Source organism: Carcharhinus amblyrhynchos, chromosome 1 (assembly GCF_965287045.1).
Source record: "Carcharhinus amblyrhynchos chromosome 1, sCarAmb.v2.hapA, whole genome shotgun sequence".
Taxonomy (NCBI): Eukaryota; Metazoa; Chordata; class Chondrichthyes; order Carcharhiniformes; family Carcharhinidae; genus Carcharhinus; species Carcharhinus amblyrhynchos.
In genome coordinates, this window is record NC_137324.1 from 10,657,774 (window position 1) to 10,676,991 (window position 19,218).

General features: G+C 45.0%; 1 protein-coding gene across 1 annotated transcript; it reads left to right on the plus strand.

Moving 5' to 3' along the window:
• Positions 1-1,585: 1,585 nt before the first annotated feature.
• LOC145348911 (G-protein coupled receptor 151-like) lies at positions 1,586-2,907 on the plus strand. Its single transcript, XM_080196980.1, has one exon. The coding sequence runs from the start codon at positions 1,723-1,725 to the stop codon at positions 2,905-2,907; it is 1,185 nt and encodes a 394-aa protein (XP_080053106.1). The 5' UTR covers positions 1,586-1,722.
• Positions 2,908-19,218: the final 16,311 nt, after the last annotated feature.

Here is a 19,218-nt window from a genome sequence, read left to right on the forward strand (position 1 = left end):
AAGATATGCAAGTTGGGTGAATTGGCCATGTTAAATTGCCTCTTAGTGTCCAAAGACGTGTAGGTTATGGGGAATTTACAGGGTAAGTGCTTGGGGTTACGGGAAAGGGCTTGGGTGGGATCCTCTGTCGAGAGTCTATGCAGACGTGATGGGCTGAATCACCTCCTTCTGCCACTGCAGGGTCTCTATGATTCTATAATTCATTTTTTATGAAATTTAGGCTGACATGCTTTTTGCACGGGATGCAGTGCTTCACGGTCAGAGGTGCTGTTTTATAGAGGGGTTGTTAAACTGAGCCCTATCTGTTATCTGGGTGAATGCAGAAGATCCTATGAGGCTACTTTGCCGAGCAACTGAGAGTTCTTCCAATGCCCTGACAAATATTTATCTCCCAAACAATGAAATTGAAAGAGATTATTTAGTGATTATCACAATGATGTCTGTGAGTCCGTGTTGTGTACAATTTGGCCGTTTCTTCCAACATGACAACAATGAGGACATTTCAAATCATGATTCATTGATTATAACGCACTTTGGAACACTACGAACTTATGAAAGGCGCCACTGGAAGCCACTTTCATTGCATTTTAGAATCTTACAATGAAGAATGAAGCCACTTAGCCCACCGTGTCTTGCCGGCTCTTTGAAAGAGCATCTCAATTAGTTCCACATCTCTCCTCTTTCACTCTGCAAATCTTCCTTTTCATGTACAAATCCAATTGCCGTTTGAAAGTTACTAATAAATCTGCTTCCGTCATCCTGCCAGGCAGCACTTCCCAGCACAGCTCACGGCATTACTATTTTTTAAAATCTTCTCAACTTCTCTCTGTCTCTGTCTATGACATTAGCTGCTCTACCTAATAATGAAGACTGAGTTTGGTTGAAAATGTAAATTTGGATAATTTAGGGCCAGAAACATGCCCTGGGAAGATGTATGAATATGAGTGTTTCTCTTGCGCGTCTTGGTCTAATCTGGATTATAACTTGTAACCTTTGAAGTTCTGGTGCGCAATGAGTTAAATCCTCCAAAGATTAAAAGCGTCAGGGTCCAAGAACGGGTTGTGGAATGAGTTAGATATCATTCTTCCCGGCACCAGACAGGACGTGCTTGTCTTGTTGAGTTAATTATAAAAAGAGTCTTCATTGTTCTAAGCCCCCCCCCCCACTCCACCCCCACCTCCCCCACACCCACCTCCCACGCCCGATCCTCACCCACCACCGCCCCCACCACCCCCCCTCCCCCCCACCGCCCTTCCTCCCCTCCTCTGCTGCAAGCTTTGACTTTCCACTTTCAGCACCACAACAAGAGGACAGCTCCGTGGGCTCCGCTCGCTATCAGCACCACGCCAAGAGGACAGCTCTCGGGCTCCTCATTCAGCAACAGACCGAAAGGACATTACCCGGTCTCCTCATTCAGCAACACAAGACGAGGACAGCTCCCTGAGCGTCACTCGCCACCATTCAACGCCACACCAAGTGGACAGCTCCCCGAGCTCCTCGTCCAACACTACAATAAGAGGACTGCTAACCGGGCTCCTCATTCAGCACCTCACCAAGAGGACAGCTCTCCGGGGTCCTCATTCAGCACCACAACTAGAGAACGCCACACCGGGGTTGGCTTGCCAACATTCAGCACCACAAGTGGACAGCTCTCCCAGCTCATCATTCAGCACCATACCAACGGGACAGCTCCCCGGGCTTCAATCGCTACTATTCAGCACTATGAACGGCTCCGCCGACTTGTTGGAGTACGCCGGAGGTTTCCAGCTGCTGGAGGAAGAAGAGCTAAAGGTCGCCCTGCCCCTCGTCCTGGGGGTCATCTGCCTAGTGGGCTCGGTGGGCAACGCGATGGTGGCCGCGGTGCTGGTGCACGACTTCAGGCAGGGCAAGAGCAGCCTGCTTAACAGCTTGATTCTCATCTGGAGCTGCGCCGACCTCCTCATCCTCCTGCTCTGCCTGCCGCTCCGCGCCGTCACCTACTCCAAGTCGAGCTGGCCCTTCGGCTGGCTACTCTGCAAATCCTCGGATTACTTTCTGCACGTGTGCCTGTCGGCCAAAAGCTTCACCGTGGCGGCGGTGGGGCACGCCCGTTATAAACATGTGAACAACCCTCAGAAGTCCCTCCAGTGCGGGTGCCAACGAGTGCTGCCACTGGTGTGCTCCGTCTGGTCGGTCGCCCTTCTGCTGCCCATTCCTCACTGCCTCTTCTCCAATACCAGGAACAATGGCAGGGAAACCTCCTGCGTCTGGGACATTCCCCCTTACGCCTCGAATTTCATGAAGGTCTTCGGCATAGCCTACCCGCTGGCAGCCTATGGGATCCCCATCACCTTCGCCATGACTTGCTACATCAAAGCCCTCCTGCTCAGCCAGCCCCGGAGGAACGGGACCCCGCACCGCAGGTACGAAATTCGGAGGATCACCACTATGCTGTGGGGTCTAAGTGTCGCCTTCGCGGCCATGTGGCTCCCCGACTGGGTGGCGTGGATCTGGGCGAGGCACAGAAAGCCGGACAGCCCCATGCCTCCCGTGGCCCTGCTGGTCCTGGCCCAAGTGCTCCTGTTCGCCAACTGCACGGTCAACCCGCTGGTGTTCCTGGCCCTCTCCGAAGACTTCAAAGAGGGCTTGAGGAGGCTGTGGCCGCTGACCCGCTGCCTGAGGACGAAGAGGGGGAGGGCGGACGGGCAAGGGGCGGTAGCCCCCACTTTGGACGAGAAGAAGGCTGGCTCGGGGCTGGCCCCTCTCCGAACCCTGCCCACCATCTCTGGCCGTGAAGATGTGATCATTTGCCGGGACGTAGCCCAGTCCATCCCGCCCGACGTGCAACACTTCTGGCTGGACAGGAAGAACGCGACAGCGCCAGAAAATAACGACCCCATTCCTTGGGAGCGCCCAGAAAACTCTTAGCAAAGAGATGGAAGTGTGCACAGAGGGGGCTGGACTGAGAAGCGTGGCTGGTCTTAACTGCCCCCCAACACTCCTCCCCCCCACACAAAAAAAGTAATTCCTTCTGCAAATGTCAAAGCTGCTGTGTTATTTCGTTTACTTAACAATGATACAGAACAGAGAAGCGTCCACAGATACCCCAACCACTGGCAACTGCAAAATGTGCTTGCCAAACAGATATTCAACTCTCCAAGTGAACACAGATTGAAATGGCTAAGCAAACTTCCTCTGGGAGCCGATGTATCACTCCGACAGTCCCCCTCCCCCCTCCTTCTTTTCCTCCCGGGGTTTTTTTTTTGGGGGGGGGGGAAATAACAGTTGTGTATCTTAACTTGTAAGGGCCGCGCCGACTGTTAGGAGTCTTCATGATCCCAAATGGGTGAGGAACGCCACTGGGTGGTAGCACAGTTGAGCTGGACAAAACGAGCCAAGAGCCTTGGAGAATCGAGCACAGTTTTGGCGGAATTGGAGGGTCATTTGTGCTGGGAGCGGGTTTAACGCGTTGTCAAATGAGCGCAAGACTGTGAGTGCCTTCTGTAGACGAAAACAAAGCAGCCCTTCCACAATTTACCCTGAACCCATCGACAAGAGCCACTCCAGTATCCTTACTAAACCTTGGCGATTGTCCTCAATACTGAAACTTCTCCCTTCCAGCCCCAGGCAACATATTAACAACACCCCCCCTCCCATCCACCTTCCTCCCCTCTCCCCAGCCCTCCCACCCAGCCCCCATTCTCCTCGTGGTTATAATCGAAGCGAGGAATGCTAAACTCCGAGCAACTCAATTGCGTTGCAGAATGAGATCTCTGCGGCCACTCTTCACCGCCGGTCGAGGCAAATTGGTTTCCTCATTTCAAACCCCCTTGAGTTTGATCCTCTGTATCAGATCTCTCCTCACTTCGAGGGAACTAGAGAGGTTCCTTCACTTTAGAGGAAGTTGAAATGGACTTATTTGCTTGCGGTGTGTATTGTAAGTCTAAGTGTATTGAATTAAACAAAAATCATGGACGATTTAGGCAGAACGAATGAAGAGGAACTGAGTCCAGTGTTGGAAAGTCAATGATCCTTCTTCTTCGGCAGTCACTTGGGATCGAGGATGACTTGCTCCAACCTCTGTTCTGTAGCTTCTATCATGGCTGCTAAGTCTGCATATCTGCAGACTCTACCACAAGTGGGGCAGATGGTGCTGGAAGGATTGGGGAGATGGTTATTTGAAGGCTTGTCCCATCACTCTGATTCTCAATCCCATCCTTGACAAAGTCTCTCAATGTGTTTGGAGCCTTCCCCAATGAACCTTCTCCATTTGGGTCTCACACACACATACACATACCAGGACCTCCTACTAGTTGACCTTTTTGGGGATTTCCCTTCAGGATTTCCGCTGTCCTCCTGGGAATCTCCTAAAATGAATGGATTCCAAATGGATCAATTGCTTCAAGCGTCTGGTGATGGGCATAAGAAGAACACGTCCCACTCAACGGAGCTGGTCTTGAGTGATTTAACACCTCAATGCCAGGCTTGGGTGAGGTCATTGCCAACAACCAGAGTGCACTGATTAAACATGTGACTAACAAAAATGGTGTCAGGAGGAACATATTTTGGAGAGATTCTCCAGGCCCATCCCTCCCAGCTGCATGTTTCCAACTGGTGGGAGGTGGCACATAGTTTGCTAGCGACGGGATTCCCTGGTACCACCACTGTCAAAGCGAATTGCCATTGTGGTAAATGCAGAGAGTAACCTTCAAAAGAGAATTGGGCAAATATTTGAAACAGAAAGAGATTGCTGGGGTTCGGGAAAGAATGAAGCAGTTGGGCTGACTCTCTCAAATAGTTAGCATAAATGGGCTGTTTTCACTGAATTTTGAAAGAGTGAGGGGTGACCTGATTGAAGTATATAAGATCCTGAGTGCTTTTGACAAGGTGGATTTGGAAAGGATGTTTCCTCTTATGTTTGTGACTAGAACTAGGGAGCACTGTTTAGGTATGAGAGATCACCCTTGTAGGCTGGAGATGAGGAGAATTTTTACTCTCAGAGAGTTCTGCAACTTTGGAACTGTCGGTCTCAGAAGGCAGTGGAGATGGGGGAATCATTGAGTATTTCAAAATTGGAAGTTGTAGACTCTTGTTAGGCAAGGGAGCAGACTTTATTGGGGGGGGGGGTGGGAGGAAGGGTAGGGGGGTGGAAGTTGGGGAATGTGGAATTCGCAACACAAACATGGTCTTTTGAAGGAGACCTTATGGAGAGCAGGCTGGAGGGTCAGAATGGCCTACTCCTGCTCTTAATTCATTTGTTAGTATGTTTTATATTGGTAAACTGAATTGCCTTCTTCTTTCTGCAGTATCTTTGATTCCGTGTTGCTACACAAGGCAAGCAGTTACATTCTTTGTTACCATTCTACTATTAAAGGCTTCCAGTCAGACCCATCTAGTAATTAAGCACTTCCTGCTCTGATTTGGCAATGATCTTCCTCCCAAACCCAAGAGAAGAGGGGTTCAAGGGGCTGAATGATCTATTCCTTCCTGTGTTGGCTTACCAATTTGTTGTTTGCTGGTGTTACGTTGTAGCACTCTCATTTGTCACCTAAAATGGGACAAAGTTGCTTGAAATGTTTTCTGTTGCAATATTTACACACAAGGAAGGAAGGGAGAGAGGGGACAATCATCTCATAATTCTGGATTATGTTCGAACTCCTCCCAAAACCCACCTGCCCTTCCAACCCTCATCCCAGCTATGGGAGGCTGATGTTCTAATTTATAATGTCACATAGGTATCACCCAGTTATCCTTTAAAGAAAGACTTGACTTTATATAGTATCGTTCAAAATTTCATGATATCTTCATTGGCTCTATACAGCCAATGAAGTTACTTCCAAAGTATATTAAAAGGGAAAGATAAGATTTAGGAGCTCAAAATGTTGCATTCTAACACTCCCAACTTAATGAGAATACTTTTATCCCAATATCTTTTGTTCCTACCTTGCTGGCATTAGTTGTTAGTGTGTAAATATGTTGTGCAGAGGGATAATTTGAGCTTTTACACCGGTTAGTTTCAAATTAGACAAATGAAGGAAACAAGACAATAACAATATAGAATCCCTACAGTGCAGAAGTAGGCCATTTGGCCCATTGAGCCTGCACCAACAACAATGCCACCTAGGCCCTATCCCCATAATCTCAAGTATTTACCCCATTAATCCCCCTGACACTCAGGGAAAATTTAGCATGGCCAATCCACCTAGCCTGCACACGTTTGGACTGTGGGAGGAAACCGGAGCACCCGGAGGAAATCCACACAGACACGGAGAGAATGTGCAAGTTCTATACAGTCACCCAAGGCCAGAATTAAACCTGGGTCCCTGGTGCTGTGAGGCAGCAGTGCTAATCACTGTATCACCGTGCCACCCCTAATAATCAGACAACTTCCTTCAAAGAGAAATAAAAAACAACACAGTGGTGGTTCACCAATGTGCCTGATAGTGTCTTGCCATTCGAAAGCTCTCCAACTTCTTTGAAAATTCCCATCAGTGGAAATATCAAGAACCAGAGGGCACAGACTTATCAAAATTCACAAAAGGAGCCATGGCAAAATGAATGAAAAAAATTTTTATCAGGCGGTGAGTGGTTAGGATGTAGAATGCACTGTCTGATGGTTTTCAGAAAGGAATTGGATCATTACATGAAAAGAAAAAATGTACCTGGCTATGGGATGAAGGTGCAGGGGAGTGGGGGTGGGTGTTGGTGACTGGGCTGGCATTAGATGAATTGCTTTTCCAGGAAGCCAGCACTGACACAACAGGCAAAATGTCCTTCTTCTGTGTTTTATCTATTATATGATTCTATCATTCAAATCGCCTCGTGACCATTCTATCTCTATAACCTCCCCTAACATTGCTAGCCTCCAAAACTCTTCCAATTCTGGCCTTCCCCCATTTAAACCGCTACAACATTGGCAGCAGTGCTTTCAGCTACATGGCCCCTAACTTCAGGGATCCCCAACCTAACCATCCCCTCCCTGTATTTCTCTTTCCTCCTTTTAAGATGTTTCTTCAATCTTTGACCGAGCTTTTACTTGGTCACTCTTCAATATTTCCTTCTGTGGCCTGAAATCAAATTTTGTTTGATATTACACCCCTGAAGTAGTTTTAAAAAGATATTTATTAGTGTCACAAGTAGACTGATGTTAACACTGCAGTGAAATTACAGCGAAAATCCCCCAGTTGCCAACACGCCAGCGCCTGTTTGGGTATACTGAGGGAGAATTTAGTATGGCCAACGCACCCGACCAGCATGTCTTTTGGACTGTGGGAGGAAACCCATGCAGACACGTGGAGAACATACAAACTCCGCACAGACAGTGATCCAAGCTGGGAATCGAATCCGGGTCTCTGGCGCTGTATGGCAGCAGTGGTAACCACTGTGCCACCATTCCACCCAAGCCTCCTTACATAGTCAGACTCCTGGCAGTTCACCCTTAAAGGGAGTTTTACTCCACATCCAACCTGTGCTACATCTTATTGATAAGTACCAGCTGAAACTTTAATCTGTATCTAATCCCTTGTGAATCTGAGCCTGGGGTTCCTGGGAGTGAGCCTTACTTCATGTTGAATCGGTAATGTACCTGGCCTGTGAACGTTTGATATTTAAAGTCGATGGTAAAATATTTTATTGTCCAGAATTGATACGCTAACCTTTCATTAAAGGAAAACATAAGTGAATTGTTAGGCTTTTTAAAAATCATACATTATAAATGCAAATTATTTCTATCCTGTTATTCCCAGAAGGATGAAATAGGCGACTTGACAGCTCTTAATATAAAATGTGTAGAAATGAAAAAAAAAATCTAATGTACATATATTCAATAATATTTGGTTGTCAGGTCATAGGGATGGATTGACTGTCAGTGTTGTACATGTGATGTATGTGTTAAAATGATTTTGTACAATTCTTTATGCATCTGCAGGATTTTCACACTCTTGTTTTGGTTGATTAATTCCGTCAAACAGTGAATGTGATTATTTGTAACTGTAATATTTCATGTCTGAAGTTGAATAAATATTTCATAAATGTTTATGCATCTTCTCAAGTCTCCTTGTTGCACTGAACTAATTACAGAAAACTTTGGAGTTTCCAAGGTGGATGCTGTTAACCTTCAACAGTTGGAAGCAAGTTTTGCTTCTGATGCAAGTGGCAGTGAGCGATTTGCACTCAATTTTCCAAGCTCAGTTCACCATTACTGTCACCGTGTCACAGAGATGCTGGAGCCCCAGGATTAGATGGGCTTATGGAGAATAGTACAAATGTGGTGGGGGTGTATAAAGGAAGCGGGGGGAGGTGGCTGATAAAACAGAGATTAAGCAATTCCAAAAGTCTTCAGAGAGGTATCGCAAATCTATTACAGAGGAAGGAGGCTCAGTAAGTATAATGAAGAAAGTTATTCATAGTCTAGATAGGATTCTGCACTGTTTTCAAATTCCTCCTCATGCCCACACTATTTCTGTAACTTCCCGCTGTCCTGTAACTCTCTTAAATCTGCACTCCTGATCACTTGTGTATTCCCTATTTTATTGACATTGTCATTCCCAGTTATTAAATTTCCAGCTCTTCACACCAGTGGGATCTTTCATGCCGATGTGAATGGATATCTCAGTGGATTTCTGGCCCGGTTGTGTGGAAACTGATGACAGGGGGGACTGGAAGATTCCCCCAAGTCCTAAATTCTACAATTCGCTCCCTCTATCTCTTCTCCTCTCAACCTCTTTCTCCCCCTTTAAGACACAGCTTAAAACTTACTTCTTTGACAAAGCTTTGCTCACCTATCCTCGTCTTACCTGGCCCTGTGCAACATCTTGTGCAATTAACCTCCTGTGGCCGCAATGGTAATAGCATTAAATAATTATAATTTCTTATGGCATGCTAGTGACAATGTAGCAGAATATTTGATGAAATGAAAATAGAAAATACTGAGAAAACTCAACAGGTCTGGCAGCATCTGTGGAGAGAGAAACCCAGTTAACATTTCCAGCCCTATATGACTATTCCTCAGAAATGTTGATTTCTGATTTCCAGCATCCACAGCATTTTGCCGTTAGAATATCTGATGACAAGTTTATGAGGAGGGTGGTCCTCTGGGACTCTACAATGCATCAACCCCCATTGGTCAACTTTGACACAATTTTTTGAGGTCAATATTTTGCTCATTCTTGATTACATCTTTACATAAAAGTATATGAAAAGCGAATGACCATCAAACCAACGCACATACAGAGACAAATACACCAGTCATGGATTCCTTACAATGCAGAAGAACCCATTCAGCCCATAGACCCCATACCGACAAAAAATCCACCCAGGCCCTATCCTCATAACCCCATATAGAACATAGAACATAGAAGATTACAGCACAGTACAGACCCTTCAGCCCTCAATGTTGTGGCAAGCTATGTCCAATCTCAAGATCAAGCTATCCTACTCCCTATCATTCTGGTGTGCTCCATGTGCCTATCCAATAACCGCTTGAAAGTTCCTACCGTGTCCGACTCCACGATCACTGCAGGCAGTCTATTCCACACCCCAACCACTCTGAGTAAAGAATCTACCTTGGGCATCCCTCCTATATCTGCCACCATGAACCTTACAGTTATGCCCCCTAGTAACAGTTACATCCACCCAAGGAAATAATCTCTGCACATCCACTCTATCAATCCCTTTCATCATCTTATAAACCCCTATGAAGTCATCTCTCATCCTCCTCTGCTCCAAAGAGAAAAGCCCCAGCTCCCTCAACCTTTCCTCAAAAGGCCTACCCTCCAAACCAGGCAATATCCTGGTAAATCTCCTCTGCACTCTCTCCAATGCTTCCACACCCTTCTTATAGTGAGGTGACCAGAACTGAACACAATATTCTAAATGTGGTCTCACCGAAGTCTGGTATAGTTGTAGCATAACCCCACGGCTCTTAAACTCAAATCCCCTGTTAATTAAACTTGCTACTCCCCCTAACACTAAGGGGCAATTTAGCCTGGCCAATCAAGCTAGTCCGCACATCTTTGGACTATGGGAGGAAACTGAAGCATCTGGAAGAAACCCATGCAGACATGGGGAGAACATGCAAACTTCACAGACAGTCACCCGAGGCCAGAAATGAACCAGGGATCCTGGAGCTGCAAGCAGTAGCACTAATCACTGAGCCACTGTGCCACAATATCCTCCCCCTTCTTGAGATCCTGATGTCCTAAAGCAATCAGACAATCTACTTGTATTATCAGCTACACCACAATGGCCTGTTACAACTGGGAATGTTCTCCCTCATTTGAGAGCTCATCCAGCTCCTTTTTCAGGGACTGCAGGGAATCCAATTTCACTTTGGACTTTGATCATTTGTTCCAACGGATGATGGGTCTCTTTACAAATTCTTTCTGACATCTAACCAATCCTTTCCTAATGTTTCTGCAGGTGTGCCCTCTTGTTTTGTCACCTCGTTTCAACTAATCTGAATCTACAAAATTGGTCATTTTAAAATTTTCAGTCAGAGGTGTTTTTAGCAATGACAATAGTCCAAACCTTTGCCGCCTACACTGGGAATTGAGAGCATTATGCTTGGTTATTATTTCAAATACTGTTTCTTTTATTAGTTTAATGGATTTCCAACTAGACCAGCATTTATTGAACATCCCTCATTGCCCTTGAGAAGGTGGTGGTGAGCTGCCTTCTTGAACCACTGCAGTCCATGTGGTGTCAATATACTGTAAGAAGTTTCAGGGAGAAGGAGCAACTGTCCGAAAGCTTGTGCTACCAAACAAACCTGTTGGACTTTAACCTGGTGTTGTGACACTACTTTCTGTGCTTACCCCAGTCCTACAGCAGCATCTCCGCATCATGCCGATACATCCACAATGCTATTAAGGGACAGAGTTCCAGGATTTTGATCCAGGGACAGTGCTGGAACGATGATAAATTTCCAAGTCAGGATGGTGTGTGGCTTGGAGGAGAACTTGCAGTTGTCTTTGTTCCCATGTACGGTAAGAAATCTCACAACACCAGGTTAAAGTCCAACAGGTTTATTCGGTAGTAAACGCCACTAGCTTTTGGGGTTTGCCCCTTCATCAGGTGAGTCGAACCTGACAAAGAGGCAAGCCCCGAAAGCTCGTGCCGTTTACTACCAAATAAACCTGTTGGACTTTAACCTGGTGTTGAGAGACTTCTTACTGTGTTTACCCCAGTCCAACACTGGCATCTCCACATCATGATTCCCATCTACCTGCAGCCCTTTCCGTTCTAAGTAGTGCTGGCATTGATTTGGGAGGTGCTATTGAAAGAGCCTTGGCATGCTGCTGGAGTGCGTCTTGTAGATAGCACATTCTATGGAGGAGGGAGTGAACATTTAAGGTACTTGATGAGGTGCCAATCAGGTGGGCTGCTTTCACTTTCTCTAAGCCTCCTCTGGTACCTTGATCATCACTATATATAGGGACCGCAGTTGGCTAAGAAACGCCGTGAACAGCAATATAGCCTAAGGGTTTTTAGTTTCATCTTATCCCAGCAATAAGACATAAAACATACCTTAGATATGACTAGGGGAATTTCACAGTGATTTCATTGTAGTTTTAATGTAAGCTGTACTTGTGACTAATAAATAAAATAACAACTTGAATATTTTTATTTGATTTGTTATTGTCACATGTATTAACATACATTGAAAAGTATTGTTTCTTGCGCGCTATACAGACAAAGCATACTGTTCATAGAGAAGGAAAGGAGACAGTGTAGAGTGTCGTGCTACAGTCATAGCTAGGGTGTAGAGAAAGATCCACTTAATGCAAGCTAGATCTTTTCAAAAGTCTGACAGCAGCAGGGAAGAAGTTTCTCTTGAGTTGGTTGGTACGTGACCTCAGACTTTTGTATCTTTTTCCCAAAGGAAGAAGGTGGAAGAGACAATGTCTGGGGTGTGTGGGGCCCTTAATTATTCTGCCTACTTTGTCGAGGCAGCGGAAAGTGTAGACATAGTCAATGGATGAGAAGCTGCTTGTGTGCCTCAACTTATTTATCGGATTTGACCGAGGCGTTTATTGGTAGGGGGATTGAATTTAGGAGTCGCAGCGTCATGTTGCAACTGTACACAACTCTGGTGCGGCCGCACTTGGAGTACTGTGTGCAGTTCTGGTCCCCACATTACAGGAAGGACGTGGAGGCTTTGGAGATGGTGCAGAGGAGGTTTACCAGGATGTTGCCTGGTATGGAGGGGAGGTCATATGAGGAGAGACTGAGGGATTTGGGGTTGTTTTCGCTGGAAAGAAGGAGGCTAAGAGGGGATCTTATTGAAACATATAAGATGATTAGAGGTTTAGATAGGGTGGATAGTGATAGCCTTTTTCCTCGGATGGAGAATGCTAGCACAAGGGGGCATGGCTTTAAATTAAGGGGTGGTAGTTATAGGACGGATGTCAGGGGTAGGTTCTTTACCCAGAGGGTGGTGAGGGATTGGAATGCCCTGCCTGCTGCGGTTGTAAATGCGCCTAGTTTGGGGGCGTTTAAGAGATTTGTGGATAGGTTTATGGACGAAAAGGGCTTGGTTTAGATTAGTGGGTCAGTGTTTTTTTTATAAAACTGGTCGGCGCAACATCGTGGGCCGAAGGGCCTGTTCTGCGCTGTAATGTTCTATGAGGCCATTCTCTTGCTCCCTAAACCTTTAGCTGACACCTAAGCATTGAATAGATCGTGAGTTTCCCAAACCAAAATGCATGATCCTTCATTTAGTTTGGGGCAGCATGGTGGCACAATGGTTAGCACTGCCTCACAGTGCCAGGGACCGCGGTTCAATTCCCAGCTTGGGTCACTCTCTGTGTGGAGTCTGCGCGTTTGCCCCGTGTCTGCATGGGTTTCCTCTGGGTGCTCCGGTTTCCTCCCACAGTCCAAAAGATATGCTGATTAGGTGCATTGGCCATGCTAAATTCTCCCTCAGTGTTCCCGAGTGTGGAAACTAGGGGATTTTCACAGTAACTTAATTGCAGTGTTAATGCAAGCCTACTTGTGACACTAGTAAATAAACTTTAAACTTAAACTGAAGGATGTTGAAGGAAATGTTTTTGTATTGAGGAAGTTGAGCTGAGTTATAACTGAGGCGTATAAAATTATGAGGGGTCTACATAGAATGATCAGGAAAGATCAACTTCTGTCCACAAATTAGCCAGCAATCAGGGAACCTAGATTTAAAATGATTGGATTAGAGTAGAGTTGAAGAGATATTCTTTTCTTCCAGAGGATGGTGAGGGGTTTGGACCTCACTGTCTGAAAGGGTGGTAGGGGCAGAAATGCTCATCACATGTTAAAAAAAATTGGATTTGCGCTGGGAGTAACATAAACGCATAGAAATTTATAAAATTCTAACAGGGTTGGACACGGTAGATTCAGAAAGAATGTCCCCAATGGTAGGGGAGTCATAGTTTGAGGATAAGGGACTGAGGTGAGTAGAAATTTCTTCACCCAGAAGGTGGTGAATGTGTGGAATTCACTACCTCAGAAGACAGTTGAGGCTAAAATGTTGTGTGAATTCATGAAGAAATTAGATATCGCTTTTGGGGCTAAAGGGATCAAGTGGGGATACAGGGAGAAGGCAGGATCAGGATATTGAATTTGATGATCAGCCATGATCATAATGAATGGTGGAGCAGGCTTGAAGGCCGAATGACCTACTCCTACTTCTCATTTCTATGTTTCTAGAACATAGAACATAGAAGCCTACAGTGCACAAAGAGGCCCTTTGGTCCATCGAGTCTGCACTGACCACAATCCCACCCAGGCCCTACCCCCATATCCCTACATATTTCCTCACCAATCCCTCTAACGTTTCTACGTAACATACATGGCAATGGACCAAGAGCTGGAACGTGGGATGAGGCTGGATAACATTTATCTGGTCAGTACACAGAGGCTGGCCTGAGTGGCCACTTTCTGTGGCAGACATTTGCCATGTTTTGAAGTTTCTATGACATTATTCAGACATATGCTCTCCCAACCCCTGTATCTAAATTGGCCTCAAAGGTATTCACTTGATCCATGTTCCCAACTCCCATCAATGTCTTTGTGTTACATTCATTGTTATATGTGTTGTGATACATAATTTCATTATTAGCCACATGGAAATTATTAATGAGTAGATGTAAAACAATGGTTCTAGACAGAGTGGCAGTACCTGGGCGGCATGCATGTTGATGTGTTATTAATATATTAATATATGGAACACACAATTGACCCATTCTGGTGCAGGATGGCAATTAAGGTTCGTTGGGAGTTTAATAAATCATTGCTATCATGCTGGCGGGGGGGGAAGGTGACAGCAGATGGAGAGGGAGGGCCATAGGTGCAACGGTGGCACAGTGGTTAGTTCTGCTGCCTCACAACTCCAGGTACGAGAGTTCAATTCTGGCCTCGGGTGACTGTCTGTGTGGAGTCTGCACGTTCTCCCCGTGCAGTTTCCCCTGGGTTCTCCAGTTTCCTCCCACAGTCCAAATACATGCAGTTTAGGTGGATTGGCCACGCTAAATTGACCCTTACTGTCAGGGGGATTAGCAAGGTAAGTAAGTGGGGTTATGCGAATAGGGCCCAGGTGAGATTCTTGACATTGCAGGCTTGATGGGCAGAATGGCCTCCTACGGCACTGTCGGGATTCTATGGGTGGGGTTCTGTGAGGACAGATCACACAAAGGTCCATTGACCTCGGGTGGGGTTTTCCTGCCTTGGGGCAAGCACGGCTGAAAAATCCCACCCACAGATCCTACCAAGATCTAGTCATGATGCTCCTGCTAATATGACGTGTGAAAGAGGTTTGTAGAGCAGCTCGTATTTCCCTGCCTTTCAATTTCATATTTGGACAGTGGTGTCAAGTTTGCTTCAAAGGGGCACATTTAGAAAGATTAGCATTCTGGAAAATCCAGAAACAGACTGTTCTGTGAGGTTGACAAAATTATATTTTGTGACACACCCAATTGGCAACATCACTGAAAGCTTATTTTCTGATATATGGTCACTGCACATCTGACCAGACAGCATGAGCAATCAGATTTCCAATTTAGCCTTTCTTTTACATTAAAAATAGTTTGCAGAAATTCAATTTTAGAAAATACTAAGAAAAATACGTCAACTGCACTGATTCAGTGACAAAACTGGAGGTTAAGCCTATGATTTAATTTGACTTACTTTAACTATTCATCTGTAAAATGAATATATTTTTATAAAAAGCCAGGCGTCCAAAGAGAGAATTTCATTTCTGAAGTAGAATCATATTGGAATGGAAACATGAACTCTATTTCTCACTACCAGGCCTGATGACATTTAGCAGCACTTACTGTTTTTCCTTTAGATCTCCAGGGCCCGTCGTATTTTGCTTTTAATTACAACAAGAACAAAGAAAAATACAGCACCAGAATAGGCCCTTTGGCCCTCCAAGCCTGTGCCGATCACGATGCCCTAACTAAACTAAAAAAAACTTCTTCCCTCACTCAGTCTGTTCCCTCCTTATTCATGCACCCATCTAGCTTCTTAAATCTTGCTAATGCGCCTGTTTCCACAACCACTTCAGGCACCATTACATCTTTTTTAAATGAAGTATCACCTCTTTGCTTTTTTAAAAAAATGACTCATGGGATGTGGGCACCACTGGCAAGGTCAATATCTGGTGCCCACTCTTTGTTGCCATTGAACTCAATGGCTTGTTGAGCCATTTCAGAGGATAGTTAAGGACCACATTGCTGTGGGTCTGGAGACACATAGGCCAAAACAAGAAAAGATGGCAGATTTCTTAAAGGGCATTAGTGAAACAAACTAGTTTCTACAACAATCAATGATGGCTTCATGGCCACCATTACAAGACGTTTTCAATTCAAATTTCACATTTGGACAGTGGTGTTCAAGTTTGCTTCAAAGGGGCATAGTTAGAAAGATTAGCATTCTGGAAAATCCAGAAACAGTGGTAAATTCAAAGTTTACCAATTGAATTTAAGTTCCACCATCTGCTGTGGTGGGATTTGAACCATGTCACCCGAGAATTTGCCTGGAGCCTGCTGCATTACTAGATCTGTGACATTACCAGTATGCTACCATCCCCTCCTTCATAGGGGATTCACGATTCTCTAAGTCTGGGCCTACACAAGTTCAACATAACTTCTCTACTTTTTAATTCTGTTTCTTTAGAAATGAATCCCAGTATTTTGTTCACTTTTATGATTGAATGAATCTGTTTTGCCAGTTTTTATTGAATGTGAACTTGTAACCGTAGATTCCTTTGTATGGGTGGGCCAATGCGTGCCCACCTTGCAATTTTACTAATCTCTTGGCTTAATTTTTATAACAGGGAGACTTGTGACCTGTGACCTGTGCTGGGGCAGAGAAAGATCTCTTGCTCCTCCTTGACCTACCGGAAAGGACAAAAATTGAAAGTCTAATGCATAGTTGTCTGTTTCATTGTAAAATTGGGATTCTGCGCGTTTTGTCAATTATCCTTAAGTAAGCAACTAAAGACTAGTTTGTAAAACCCATCATCACTTCCATACAGCCCCATAAACATGTTAGGAGCTCTTCACGAGACTGAACTTCCCCTTCCTCCACATCTCTGTTACTTGACTGAATGTCGTTACATCATAGTTACGTGCTTTTGAGGATAACCCTTCACTCTACGTTGCTGCTGAGACTTTATACACTCTCTTCTCATCTTCTCCATTCACCTGAGGATACAGAGGTGAGCTAGTGGCAGGAATCAATCCACACTCCTTCACCAAGGCGTGGAATAAATTGTTAATGAATTGAGGAACTTTGTGGGATGCTACAAAGTCTGAGATGCCAGGCTTTGTGTAGATTCTCTTCAGAGATTGAATGACTGCTTCCGCAATGATGCTGTGCAACCTGTTCACTCCAATCCATCTGGAGTAATAATAATGACAATAAGAAATAGTTTGCCTTTAAAATCAAATAAATCCATATGGTGTTCCTACAGCCTTGATGGAAAAGTAGAAGGTGACAGGGGTTCTCTTTGCTCTTGGCTATTCACTGTGCATGTAAGACAATTCAAAATTAGTTTTCCAGTAGAATGACTAATGCCTGTGCACTGGTTGCTGGGCTCTTGCTCGACACTTTTTCCACCTCTAAGTGACTTTGATAAATCTTTGAAGAATTTCAAGCCAAAGTGTTCTCGGAATGTTTATCCTGTCATTAAAAACTAGGAGATCATCAATGATCAGAAGATGCTTTTTCTGTTTGAAGTATTTGCATAGTACTGGTTTGTTAGGAGTATAGTCTGGCCATCCTTCCAGGCAGTATTCCCTTATCTGGGCCCATCTATCACCTTGTTGTTATGCCTGTTGTACCTCCTGTAGTTTTTGTAGTAGCCAGTAGGTATTTGGTAATGAGAAATGCATATGCTTCCATCTCCTTGGGGAAATTCATATCTTCTATTTTGGTTCCTTTAACTGGCCATCTTGGTAGTGCATCTGCCATTGTTTGCTGCATCCCTTGAGTATACTCAGTTACTGAACCATATCTCACTAGTGTCAGTCTGAAGCATTGAACTTGAGAGGCATCTTCGCAATTCCAATCTGTTCAGGAATGTAACTTTGTTCTTTGTTCTTTGTTCTAATGGTTAATGGTCAGTTTCAATTTTAAGCTAGGATCCCGTGGTTTAAATTTCTGTGGTTCAGCTGCTGTTCCTGAGGTTTCCTGAGTTTAATCATAGGTTTTGCAAATTCACATTTTTCATTCAGTGCCAAGTCTGTCAGATGAAGAACGTTCAGGACTGCTCTCACTCTGCGGTCATGTTCCTCCTTCGAGGAACCATGTATGATCATATTAAACAAACAGCATATTGATCTTCCCATGTCTTCTAGGGTATTTGACGTACTCTGGAATATTTGTGGACGAGATACTCTTCCAAATGGTATTTTATTAGAATAATACTTTTTAAGCATGTCTTCATGCAGTCTTTTTTTCCCTTTGGGGACTAGTGCTGGACAATCAGCCCATGGAACCACATTAGGAACACTCTTTCTGTGGCCAGCAGGTGCTGAAAGCAGACCTTCCTGCTTTATAATGATGATTCTTGTCAAAAAACAAAGAACAAAGAAAGTACAGCACAGGAACTGGCTCTTTAGCACATCAAGCCTGTGCCAATCATGACGCCTTAACTAAACTAAACAAAAACCTTCTGCCCTTACTCGGTCCCTATCCCTCTATTCCCTTCCCATTCAGATGCCTCCTAAACATTGTTAATGTGCCTGCTTCCACCAACTCCTCTGGCAGCACGTTCCGGTCACCCAAACCCCTCTACATGAAAAACTTCCCCTGCACATCTCCCTTAAACTTTCCCCTCTCACCTTAAACCTGTGCCCCCTTGTAACTAACACTTCTACGCTTGGAAAAAGCCACTGACTATCCACCCTGTCCATGCCTCTCGTAATTTTGTAGACCTCTATCAGGTCTCCCCTCAGTCTCCATCTTTCCAGTGAAAAGAATCCTAGTTTTTTTCAACCTCTCCTCTTAGTCAACACTCTCGAGATCCGGCAACATCCTGGTGAACTTCTTTGCACTCTCTCAAAAGTTTAGAATCGTAGAATCATAGAATTCCTACAGTGCAGAAGGAGGCCATTCAGCCCATCCAGCCTGCATCGACCACAATCCCACTCAGTCCCTATACCCACAAGTCCATGCCTACCCTAGCTAGTCCCCCTGACGCTATGGGGCAATTTAGCACGGCCAAACCAAATAACACGAAAATTTTTTTGAATTGTGGGAGGAAACCGGAGCACCTGAAGGAAACCCACGCTGACACGGAGACAATGTGCAAACTGCACACAGACAGTGACCCGAAGCCGGAATTGAACCCGGATCCCTTGTGCTGTGAGGCAGCAATGCCAACCACTATACCACTGTGCCACCCTTCCCCCTCCTTCTGGTAGTGTGGTGACCAGAACTGCACGCAATACTCCATAAGTGGCATAACCAAGGTTTTATATAGCGGCAACATTATTCCCAACTGTTATACTCAATGCCCTCGTTGATGAAACAAGCATGCCATATGCTTCCCTAATCACCTTGGATACCTGTGTTGCCACTTTTCGGGAACTGTGGACCTGCACACCCAAATCTTTCTGCATGTTAATGTTCCTAAGAGTTCTGCCATTTGCAGTATAATTCATACCTAAATTTGATCCTCCAAAATGCATCACCTCACATTTGTCCAGGTTTGTCTGAGGGAAACCGTTAGAAGACATATGATAAGGTGCACATCAA